We start from the raw sequence: 12,804 nt of genomic DNA, 5'->3' as shown, positions 1-12,804 counted from the left end.
GTGTGTGGGGGGGTATTTTATGTGTGCTTTGTGTTTGAGAAGAAAATCATTTATCATTGTGTCATTCCATACATGTATTCATGGAAGGATGCAGAATAATTCAAGAGAGTAGAATTCCTGTTTGAATAATGTATACAGTGAAATAATATTTTACTCAACTTATTGTGTTCATTTGTGCCACCTTAAAAGCTTTAAAAAATCCATATGGGGCTTCCCTCGTGGCACAGTGGTTGAGAGTCCGCCTGCCGATGCAGGGGACGCGGGTTCGTGCCCCGGTCCGGGAGGATCCCACATGCCGCGGAGCGGCTAGGCCCATGAGCCATGGCCGCTGAGCCTACGCGTCCGGAGCCTGTGCTCCGCAACGGGAGAGGCCACAACAGTGAGAGGCCCGCGTACCGAAAAAAAAAAAAAAAAAAAAAAATCCATATGACCAGGATTCGCTTCAGCTCAATGAGAATCAGAATCTCTGAAGTCGGGACATGATTGTACATCTTGCCTAAAAGTCCCAGAAGTGACTTGCAGTCCCAATTAGTAAGGGAAAGAAATAGGTATTGTACATTATCTTTGCTAGCTAATATTCTCAGATATTTCCAACGATAGGCATTAAAGAAAATTCGGGTATCTTTTATTAGTTAAGTTCTGATTTTCAGTAATTAGGAAACAGGTCCACAGTGACATCCACAAACACTTATTACAATTCAAAAATCCCAACATTCTGGAGCTCACCTAGTGCACTGTGGTAACTTAAATGGGAGGGAAGTCCAAAAGGGAGGGGATAGGGCTTCCCTGGTGGCGTAGTGGTTGAGAGTCCGCCTGCCGATGCAGGGGACACGGGTTCTTGCCCCGGTCCGGGAAGATCCCACATGCCGCGGAGCGGCTGGGCCCGTGAGCCATGGCCGCTGAGCCTGCGTGTCCGGAGCCTGTGCTCCACAACGGGAGAGGCCACAACGGTGAGAGGCCCGCGCACCGCAAAAAAAAAAAAAAAAAGGGGGGGGGAGGGGATATCTGTACGTGTATATGCTGATTCATTTTGTTGTGCAGTGGAGGCTAATACAACATTGTAAAGCGACCGTACTCCAATAAAAATTAATAAAAACCCCCACAACTAATAGATTGGTAATGCTACAAATGCCATAATTGATAACCTTATATTAGCATTTTGCAGTTAAAAATGAATTGGCTTATTTTATATAATATTGAATATTTTGTTTCTATATCACCAGTTAAAAGAGGGTTTCAGGCTGCTGCTTATTGTCTAGAATGTTTTTCAAACTACACATTCTAGGTCTTTTCAATAAATGAACAGCCAATTTGAATAAAATGTCACAATTTTCTATTTTGAATTCTGGATTTGGAACACTGAAGATATCAAAATGTTGGTATAAGAATTTTGATCCAGGGAATGGAACTTATGATGCTGGTGAAGATCATCTGAAATAAATTTCCATATCTTAAAAAAAAAAAAATCCCAACATTCTGAAAACCAAAATAAGTTTTATAAGTTAGTAGCAAGCTAATTTGGTAATAAAACTTAATGTGAACTGACATGGGGCTGTAATGACTTGGCAGTCTTTTTTATTCTACAAGAGTGAATGTTCATGTTTTGCTATTGATATATCAATGGCTTTGATTACAGGATGCTGTCCCTATCCTATCTGAGCTATTAGAATATACAGTATATACATCATATTACCTTTCTAAAATCCAAAAGGAAAAAAAATCTGAAATCTAAAACACATCTGGCGCCAAAGGTTTCAACTAAGGGATGGCGGGCATGTGCAAACATCTTTGAAACATTCTTTGCTATTGAAACATTTTGAAGTTAAATGTTACATGTATGTCCTCTTTTATACCCACAATATGCATTGAGATTATATATGAATGCATTGGGATATTAAGAGCATACCTTATTTTAAATACTTTTAGTTCTTCACATTTTGACAACTGGTGACCTTGGACAATCAAAAGATGTATTATCTGATTATACACTTTGGGCCTTATTTGCCTGTTGCTTGTTTTTGCCTCTGGTCATTATTCATTGTATTTGTTATTAGAGTCTTCACTGCAGAAAGGATGCGGGTAAGGCAAGCACAAAAGTAGAAGTCAGCCAGTATAGTTTGCAAGAATTGTAAAATAATTATCAATAGAACAAATCTCCCTCACAAATGGGAGAAATTTAACAGACTTGCTAAATAAAACTCAATAATTAGATCTGCCCCCAAGAATTGTTTTTCTTTATCCTTTCAAGTATGTTTTTTTTATACTATTCATTAAGCAGAATAATAGGTTGTGTTACAGTCTATGGTTTATGATGGGTTTTGTCTTCTTTTCTTTTTTTTCTTACTTCAGGCTCTGAGTTACACAGGTAGCCACATGAAAGTCCACTCCCCCAGTTTAGTAGAGAATGAAATCCTGAAGGAGGATGGATCAATACTTAGAAGGTTTGGGTTAGCATGGGGTGATGCTTTGCCAACTAACACCTTTAAAAAGTTTTCCAATTTTAAGAAAAGAAAAATAGAGCCCCTGCATCTACCTTAAAACCCCTTGGAAACTGCAGACTCTCCCTGCATTGTAAGACTTTGGTCATGTGGTACATCTGTCGCTGTGTCATTCCTGAAGTGTCCTCTTGATGCTTTAAATGTAATACTAAGGCATGATGATAGTCAGACAACTGTTTACACAGTCGCTCCCTGGGTTTCAGCAAGTCATCAATTTCGTTGAGGCCAAGCAGCTGGGATATTCCATTGCCCAGCACAGTAAGAGGAATCTAATCAATTGCTCACAAACTAATCTTGTGACCAGCTGCCTTCAGCTCTTGGTAATCATTCCTTTGAACGGCACATGGTTTTTTTTGTTTGTTTTTGTTTTAAACAAGCTGCTTCGTGACTCTGCATGTGAGTGGCACATAACATGAGCGTGAGTGGCAAATAACATGAGGTTTGAACCTCAATGCACCTAGCGAGGCTGAAACCAGGGGCTTTAATAAGTTAAGAAAGTATCATAAAAGCAGTAAGCAGCTCATATTTGTGCATATGAACAGGGACCAGCTATGAGGCTTTCCAGTCCACCCCCATCCTCATCACCTATTTGATGTGTAAACTTCGGCACTGTTGCCTTGGTCTATACCCTCACCTCTCTCTGGGCCTCTAGCAGCACTGTGAGGATTGACAGAATGTTCTCAGCTTTGCAGTGAAAAGACACAATGGAAATTGAATTTACTGTTGTGCTTTTCACTTCATTGAAAAGAAGAGAAAGATTTTCATTTATAGTACTCTACAAAGCTATGTTTAGCCTATAGAGCATAATAATTAGAACAGTGAAATTAAAGGTTCTGTCACGATTCCACCCTCCAACCACATGTGAAAAACAGCCCCAGCTAGGAATGTAAAAGAGAGTAATTGCTCACAGAACTTTAAAAATGCTATATATGAATTAAGGATAGAGTGCTTCTTATACTCTGAACTTTTAAGTCTTTTACTCAATCATTCATATGGAACCACATAAACCACAGACACCCTAGCATCATGAGATCTTCACATGGGAATAGATTTAGAGATCAATTAATCCAAAATTCGCAATGACAGCTGGTGAGTTGCGAAGCTAGGGATATAGACATCTCAATCCAGTTCCACAGCTACTTAGTCATGGAAGTCTGTTTGTGATCTGCAACACTTTATCTTATATGTTGCTGAAGACATTTGATCATACCCGCTGCTTGAGTCGTATACGTATGCGTATTCATAAATATATTTGCCTACATGTGTGAGCACAAAACACCAGGGAATGTCCTATGATAGAAGCTTATCCCCCGACACTAATGCCAAAGAGGTTTTTACTAGCTCTTGGCAGCGATAGTCAGATATTTGCCTTTGGGGAGAAAAAAATATATGTGGATGCTGAATAGTTAGAAAACATAATCTGATTTCAACCACTGGAACCAAATTTGACCTTTTTATCAAAAGGAACAAATTTAAGTTAGCTTTCAGATACAAAATAATTCATGTAGAATCAAAGGAACGGGGAGGTAAGAAAACACGAAAGAAGGTAGGAGACAAGATGTCCAAAGGAAAGCCAGAAGAGTGCTGGCTGAAGTTAGCCATTTTTTAAAAGTCAAGGTGATCTTAAGAAATGCATAGAGGTGTTGGAAGGTAGAGTAATGCTAAGGGCAGCCCATGGGCAGAGCCCCCAGCTTCCGGACACTAGGAATCTATAAGGAAAATGCTGGGTAAAGCTACGAAAACTGATCCTTCTGATGGTGGTGTAAAGCAAGGCTGCATGGCGTCGTGGTTACAGATTCAAGCTCTGGAATCTTTGACTTTTGGCCTCGCTGCGTAGTAACTGGATTATTTTTTATTTGGAGCACTGCTTAAATTCTCTGAGATCCAGTTTCCTTACTTGTTATTATAATAATAGTACCTGGCCCATAAGGCACGTTCACCACATATATGCGGAATGAAGAATTATATTTACCAGTAGAGAGGAAGGGACTTCCCTGGTGGCGCAGTGGTTAAGAATCCGCCTGCCAATGCAGGGGACACAAGTTCGATCCTTGGTCCGGGAAGATCCCACATGCCGCGGAGCAACTAAGCCCGTGCGCCACAGCTACTGAAGCCCGCACGCCTAGAGCCCATGCTCCACAGCGAAGAGTAGCCCCCGCTCGGCACAACTAGAGAAGAGCCTGCGCGCAGCAACGAAAATCCAATGGAACCAAAAGTAAATACATAAACAAGTAGAGAGGGAGAAGAACTGAGAGGGAACAAATCACAGTATAATCATTTTCAAGAAAGGATGCAGGAAAATAATAGTACCAACGTAATAGTACGTCAGAGCCGCTTTTCTCAAGTAATGGCCAGTCTGATGACGGGCCAAGAAATCAGTACACTGTTGAGTAGCTGTAGGAGGTATAAAGTGGGCCAGTACTTGCGTTCTGGGAAGACAGAGGAAGGATGTGTCTCTCGGTGGGTTTTTTCCTTTCCCTCTCCCTTCCCCACTGTCTCCGGATGAAGCTTCAGAGGCCTGGGCCAACCTGCAACTCTTGCTGGTAGTCACCTGCCTTTATGCTGATAGAATATTATTCCAGTTTTTAAAGACCTATACCCATGGAAAAGTTCTCTTAGGACATTTTCGGGAAGTTTGAGCTGGGTAGTACTCTTAAGGATTAAGCTGGCAGCTAAGGTATTTTAAATAAATTAAATCAAAAACTGTTTTTCTTAGCCTGTCAAAAATTACGTATGGAATCGCTATTTCAGGAGGAGTCACGTTCTTTCCTAATCAAAACATGAATGATTGTGTGGTTGATTACTTTTTGAGGGAATCATATGAAAGCACGGTTTCATTTATTTGAAATATTTCCTAAAGGTTTAAAAAAAACTCCTTGTTCCAAAATACTTTCTAAAAATCTCATGAGTCATTTCAGATAGGAGAACCATGTTTAAAAGGAAGAAGGGAAAAGATGGCTGTACTTGTTCTACTAATAGCCCAGTGTAGAAATATCTAGAGGTTAAGACAGTAAGCAGAACTTTCTTATCATGGGTACTCTTATACCAAAGGTAGTGGCTGCCTTTTAGCAGTGAAGAAAGAATATAATGTTCTCTTGTCTGTTTTCCTCCAGGACAACAATGAGTAAAGCCAGAACCCAGAAGAGGGCTGTGGTGAAGGACCAGCATGGAAAACGCATTTACCTGGAGCACCTGGAGGATGTCCCAGAAGCATTAGACCAGGACGACCTCCAGCATGACCTCAAGCGACTCCTTCGGCACTTCTGCAAGGAGGACATGAAGCAAGAGGCCAAATGAGAGGCTGTCCAATTCTCACACCAGAAACCACACATTCACTCGATATGCAACTTCCCGTTTCATTAGAGGAGTGAACTAACTGGCTTGATGAATGGGATTTCCACCCTTAGCATATACACTGCATTTTGTTTGAGTTTTTCCCCATCCTCTTTAACTGTAAGCTAATTTGTGACCAAAGATAGCATCCTTCATCCTGGATGCTGTACCCACTCCTTTGTTGTGTCTGTGCTCACCTGGGACCTGGCCACCTCCATTATTCTTCTTGGCTTCTGCACAAGCTCCATGAAAATCCATTGAACAGAAGAACTTCACCTGCAGACCTCTTCAAATGACGATACCTAGGAATCCTTCAAAGAGATACCCATGTACAATATATATAGCTAAAATGCTCAGACGAACAACATATTAAAACCACTGCCTGTCGTAACTACACTGGGCATCACGGAATAAAAGGCCTCTAGGAATTGCTGAACAATGGTTCACTAAGATATTGCTAACACAATCGAACGTAATACAGTTCTCCTGCAAAAGAAGCACTTCAGACCTACCATGTCCTTAGAACTTCCAGAGTAGCCCTGGCTCCTAGTGAAAGATGGGTTCATAACCTTGAAGAACTGTCCTAACTAAGCACTTATTGCTGGTGCTGGCCAGCTGTGATTTATGACTCTCCAGCAGCCACTGAGGGAGGGGAGGAAGGGAGAAGTGGCAACGAGGTGAAGCAGTGAGGTATTCAGTTGCCAGCAGTGGCATCCTGCAGCTGTCTAGCATCTTCAGGTCCTTTAGATTTGGGACATGTTGGCAGGGTATTTTAAAAAGCTATAACTACTGTAGTTTTCCAGTTTTCATTGCTGCTTTAGCAAACCACGCTGTCTTATTGGTGGTACTTTCTCCTGGCCACTGCACTGTAGATAATTCATTGGAAACAAGATTTGCCCCCTACACAAATGGTTAAACTCCTTCACCGTGTTGGAGTGGTTTCTTTCATTTTTTTCTTCCAGGTTTATATCTTCTCTAATACCTGCATGTAGCATTTAAGAATCAAACCACAGTTCAAACCCATCTTCTAATCACATTGATGGTTTTCATTCTTTTTACCCTGAGCAAGCACTTTTCACTTTTCAGCTAGGTCTGTTTTTTAGCTTGCAGACGAGATTGAGAAATCCTGAAAATTTTGGTTTGGGTTAAAATTTTGGGTTTATTTATTTGAAATCCAAACTCCCTTGGAAACCTTGAAGTGCATTTGTGCACTTTCCTGTTTGTTTGTTTCAAAGAAGGGACTTTAATCATCTGAGTGATTTCATGTCCTATTCCTTATTCCTCTAGTGGTGGAAGCTGTGTAGCATTTTAACATATATATATATTCACAAATATATTCATATAAACAGTATACATTTTGAGTCAGTTATTTGTTAAAGAAAAGTATATTCAATGAAGATGAAATTAAAAAATTTTGAAAACCAGAGTCTATCCTCCAGGGATTAAACATTTTCGAATTCTATCTGGTCTTTTCCTGTTGTGCAAAAATGACTCATTGTTCTGAATGTCAAAAACAAAGATGACAAACAATGGCATTTCATCATTTCAAGTAATTTTGCCAAGAGAGAAGATTTCCTGGGAGGGAGGTTTCCCACAAGCCAAATCTCCTAAGCCTTGAATGCTAGCACGTTTGGCAGCTGGATAGGAAAGAGAGCATCTTTGGCAGCCAACATGAAGGAGGCCAATGGTGAAACATTTTGGACGTACCATGGCCTCCTTGTCTACACCTTCACTGGAGCTCAAGAAAAGCGTTTCTGTTGTGTGATTTGCAGTGCAGACGATGTCTGTGTAACAACATAATGGTTAATCCCCTTTTTTTGATTTTGATTTTTGCTGTGTAATCAAAAAACTTGAATAATGTGAGAAGAAGTGAATTTTCAGTTGATGAATCAGCATCTTGTTCCCATGGTGATAACACTAATTGAATATATCTATGAGGGCATGTATTAGTTAATGGAAAAAAATACAACACTAACAATACATAGCTGCAATGTGTACAATGGCTGATTTAATTAAATAAAATGTACAAGTGTTAAGTGTGGCAACAGTGATTTGTTCTTCTTTAGAACTCACCTGTGATTTCAGGAGGTGAGACATTATTAAAGAGATGGAATAGATGTGAAGCCAAAAGAAAAGCAGCTTGCCTTTGTTCTTTTTATTTGGTAACTGAATAGGCTCCATGCCCAACACTGTTTAAGCACTGGGAGAAACAGAAAGATTGTATCCCTGCCCTCAAAGGACTTTCATTGCGATCGTTATGCAAAGGGAGAAAAACAAAGATTTAGTTTTGGGATCACTAGTAAATGAGAAATAGGAACTTGTGGGCTTGGAGGACATGAGGAGAGGGGATCCAGGGGTGGGCAGCGCAGAGAAGGACCCCGGATTCACTTCTCTCCTGTAAGGTCATGGATCTCAGGAAACACCTTCTGCTTTTGGGAGCAGTGTTTAGCTCTGGGGTTTTATTTCTCTCTCATTGACTGAGAATTAGAAATGAAATGGATCCGTTAATAGAAATAAAGACAGGGCAGGAATATGCAAAACTGGAATCAGTTTTGTTTGGAGACTATTTTGGGTTTTGCTTTTTGAAAACTCCCTTTAGTGCTGCTATAGCATTTTTTACTGCAAAAACAGAACAGAAAGACATGGTTTAAAAATTAAGTTTTATTTAAATCTTATCTAGTATGAGATAGGAAACTCACTGGATCTGACTTATCTGCCTGGATGATTTACAAGACCTTCCAAAATTAAAGTACCAGTTATGCTTGAAATATTTCAAAGAAAAGAGAGTCAAAAAAATTTTTTTTCCAGAGTGGGAGTGTCTGTGTGACCATCCCTCTTCCTCCCATTTGTTTCACGTGCTGTGCTTTCTATTGACAGGAACTCTGAGCTTCCATTGCCTTGAGTTTGAATTAAGGAGATTAAAGCATCAGAGAATGTTCAGTGTCTTTCCATGTTTAATTATGTGGTGTGCAAACCCCAGTAAAAAAAAGGAACAGTGATTCATATGACCTTTTACAGAAATATATTTAAGATGTGAAGTTGGGGGGAGCCCTCCAGACTGAGGGAAGATTATGCACGTCTCATAAATGACTTGAATTAGCCATAAAGAGTTGCAAATTAAATACAGGCACATTGAAACAAACTTGAACTTGAGATGCCTGTGTCATTTATGTCATCACGGAAGGTCTGGGTGTGGGCAAGTAGACAAGCACATGAATAAAACAGATAAAGGGAAGCTAAACAAATATTTAATGAGAACCAAAATCACTACAAGTTTTTCTTAATTCATAAAGATGGTCTGCTTGTTTTCATTATGTTATAAAAAAAAAAAAGCTGTTTGAACAAGTCTGTCTTCAGTCACCACTCCCTGCTTAAAAACTACACTGTCCTTCCTTCAGTTAAGGTATGCTTTCTGTTTCTGATCTAATTAAAGCTAGAATTACAATCTTGGAATGAATCACCTATGTAAATATATAATACAACTTTTTCTCACTCTAAGAATAGAACATTTAAGAAAATCTTTTAAAGACCTTAAGAAAAACATTCCCACCCAACTCCTGCACACAAGTTAAAATATTCTTTTTCGGTTATACTCCTGGGGAAAAAAAGAAGTACTCCCTTGCTTTGGATTAGCTCCAAGGTATGGAGTAAACGATACACATAAATATATTTTGGGTAGAGCTGTTATGTATGGTAGCCAGAGATACTTGACAGTGGTATTCGCAGTACTTCAACAGATATCTTCAATCACTAGAAATGCTCAGTTAATATATCCTTGAAATATTTCAGTGAGGCAATATGACACAAGGGTTAAACAGATGATCTTGGAAAAGACTGGACTGGAATCAATCCAGCTATGTCGATATTTATGTGACTTTGTGAAAGTTTACCCACTGGAACACAATTCCCTTATCAGTAAAATAAGAGAGGATAATACAGTCATCCCTCATTATCCACGGAGGATGCTTCCAGACCCCCTGCGGAAACCAAAATCCGTGGATGCTCAAGTCCCTTGTATAAAATTGTGTAGTAGAGTCAGCCCTCCAAATCCGCGTGTTCTCCATCCAGGGATTCAATAGGTGAAAAATTGATCCACGATTGGTTGAATCCAAGAATGCAGAACTTCGAATAAGGAGGGCTGACTGTACTTGCCTCAGAACCCTCTGGCCTTACCAGACCCAGGGAAGGGCAGCAAGTCCTGCCCCATTTGTCACCCCCTTTAATCCAGAAGTGCCGCTGTAGCCTATGTGTCCTTGGAGGCCATTAGGTATGGACCCGTATTTGTGACCTTCCACTTCTCTGGGGAGGAGTGAGCCTCTGGATTGGTATTGAAGGTGTTAGCCCTCTAGGTTAGAAAATAAAGTTAGCTGCTTCCTCTCAGGGACTCGCAGAACATGCTTGTCAATTAAGCCCTTTGATTCACTTCCCCTTCTGGGGAAGGATTCTTCAGGATCTCTTTTTCTCATCAGGCTCTTAGCGCACAGTTCTGGTCTCCAGTCCTTTTTCAAACTTCCCACACATACTCTATTTCCGGTTTTCTTTCTTTTCCACTTTCAAAACTAGCGAATTAGATAAAGCCACCCAAACTCCCCTACGTCCAGCTTAGCTGCTGCAAAGAGACGTGCTGTCAGGGCCCTGGGCTGGACTGGAGGTGGATCTGAACACAACAGCTGCCTTTGCGGTTGTGCAGAAACAATTGAATTACAATGTCAGCGTGAAATCCACATCCTGCCAGTTTTTCTTGGGCGTTGATCAGAACTCAGCCCTCCTCCAGGCCATGATATAGGGTTTACGTGACACTAGTCTAGCAGCAACTTCTGGATGAGGTGGACCTTGTGTGTATTTTCCAAGTGACTCACAAATATTTGATACCTTAGAGAAACACCTCCCCCGGCCACCCACTCTCTCACCCCCAAAAGTCAGAGGAACAATTTGGAGAGTCTGTTGTTCCAACAATGCCGTTAGCCTTTAGATTGGTATGTTAGTTTCCTAGAACTACCATAACAAAACACTACATACTAGATGGCTTAAACAGCAGAAATGAATTTTCTCACAGTTCTGGAGGCCAGAGATCTGAGATCAAGGTGTCAGTAGATTGGATTCTTCCGAGGCCTTTCTCTTTCTCTTTGGCTTGCACATGACCGTCTTCTCCCTATGCCCTCACGTGGTCTTTCTTCTGTGTGTGTGCATCCCTGTGTCTCTTTGTACGTCCAAATATCTTCTTATTAGGACCAGTCAGATTCCATCAGGCCCACCCAACTGGCCTCATTTTAAACTAATCACCCCTTTAAAGGCTGTTTCCAACTACAGTCACATTTTGACAAAATGAAGGTTAGTGCTTCAACATATGAGTTTTTGGAGGACACAACTCCACCCACAACTGGGTTTAGTCCAAAACAACAAAGCCCACTAGGTATTTTAAGTAAGGAAGGATTTAATGCAGGGAATTAGATGCTTACACAAATGTTGGAAGAGTCGGAAGAGTGAAGGCAAGGAAGCCGATACTACTTTGAAGAAACTTCTTAAGTGCAGAAATCAGAACTCCAAGCAGCCACTGATGGGTTGGGCTCTTTGCAGCAAGAAGTGTGTGCTTGCCCGGACATGAGTGCACAAAACCCTCCTCTGTCTTCTGCCAAAGTCCAGGCACGCTCCCCAGCTGCCCCTTGACAAATAATTTGTTTCCTTTTCTTTCCCTTTCAAACATCAGGCAGACACTTATCATTGGCAGAATGTATCACATAATGCCACTGGAAAGGGATTCCAAGACATATAGTTCTGAGCATCTTCCCCTGCCTGCAGGGAAGAATGTAGACTAGAGCAGCAACAACACAGGGGCTGAGCCACAGAATAACAGTCTTCATCCATTCACTCACTCATGCACTCAAGACCTACTCTATTCCAGACATTTTGCTAAGTACTTAGGGTAGATTGAGGCCAAGATGATCATGACTTTTTACCATTGCCAGTCGCCGTTGAAAGTGCCCTTGAAACTCGTTTAATTTCTACCAAATCCTATGAAGTATATATAGATGAGGAAATTGAGGGACAAAAAACTTGGGTAATTCACTCAAGATCGTGCAGTTGAAAAACAGCAAAGCTAGGATAAGAACCCAAGCAGATGACTCCAATAGCAAACCATGCTCCATCTTTGAAACACATAGTCCCTACCCCTTGAGTTTATAATCTTGCCGCAGACACATACGGAACCAATAATTTCACAAATGATTAATTAAAATTTAAGTTTCTTCTAGAGAAATACCTTGTTACCTTACTTATAAGGAAATAAGCCCTGTTCAGTACCATCCTCACTTCTATCCTTCTGCAAAATCTCTCCCAAAACCGACTTTCTCTTCCTCACATGCTTCATACTCAGCCGATGACCTTGACTCTGTTTTATAAGAAATTAGTTGTCAGTGGGCATTAATTACTTCAGTGCTGTATTGGTCAGGGTTCTACAGAGAAACAGAAACAGTAGGATGTATGCATAAATAGAAACTTATGGTAAGGAATTGGCTCATGTGATTTTAGAGGCCAAGCTGTATCAGGATCTGCAGTCAGCAAGCTGAGATCCAGGATGGTATAGCTTCAGTCCAAGAGCCAGGAGGCTCCAGATCTAAGAGACAATGTCTCAGTCCGAGTTTGAAGGCAGGAAAAGATCCATGCCCCAACTCCAGGCAGCCAAGCAGAAGAAGTTCCCTCTTACTCAAGGGAGGGTCAGCCTTTGTGTTCTAGTCAGGCTGTCAACTGATTGGATGAGGCCCACCCACCCACGTTGGAAAGGGCAATTGGCTTTCCTCAGCCTACCAAGTCAATTGTTAATCTCATCCCGAAATGCTCTCAGAGACACACTCAGAACAACGCTTGACCATCCAGGGCCCAGTCAAGTTGACGCATAAAATTAACCATCACAAATGCTTTTCCTCTTCCTACCTCCCAAATTATTCATATCCACATGCACGCTAGTCCTTACTGT

General features: G+C 40.9%; 1 protein-coding gene across 1 annotated transcript in view; it reads left to right on the top strand.

The window, feature by feature from the left end:
- Positions 1–8,481, top strand: part of ANK2 (ankyrin 2) — a 243,411-nt gene extending 234,930 nt beyond the window's left edge. Inside the window, exons 47-48 of the mRNA XM_089911573.1 lie at positions 2,350–2,441; positions 5,612–8,481. Coding sequence (XP_089767699.1) covers positions 2,350–2,441; positions 5,612–5,795 — 276 coding nt within the window. The 3' untranslated portion in view covers positions 5,796–8,481. The remainder of the gene's footprint in view (positions 1–2,349; positions 2,442–5,611) is intronic.
- The last annotated feature ends 4,323 nt before the right edge of the window (positions 8,482–12,804 follow it).

The sequence above is a fragment of the Delphinapterus leucas genome, chromosome 5 (assembly GCF_059928025.1).
Source record: "Delphinapterus leucas isolate spDelLeu-1000000601 "Yukka" chromosome 5, BTC_Dleu_Yukka2, whole genome shotgun sequence".
Classification (NCBI taxonomy): Eukaryota; Metazoa; Chordata; class Mammalia; order Artiodactyla; family Monodontidae; genus Delphinapterus; species Delphinapterus leucas.
This window is presented reverse-complemented; position numbering and strand designations above follow the sequence as displayed.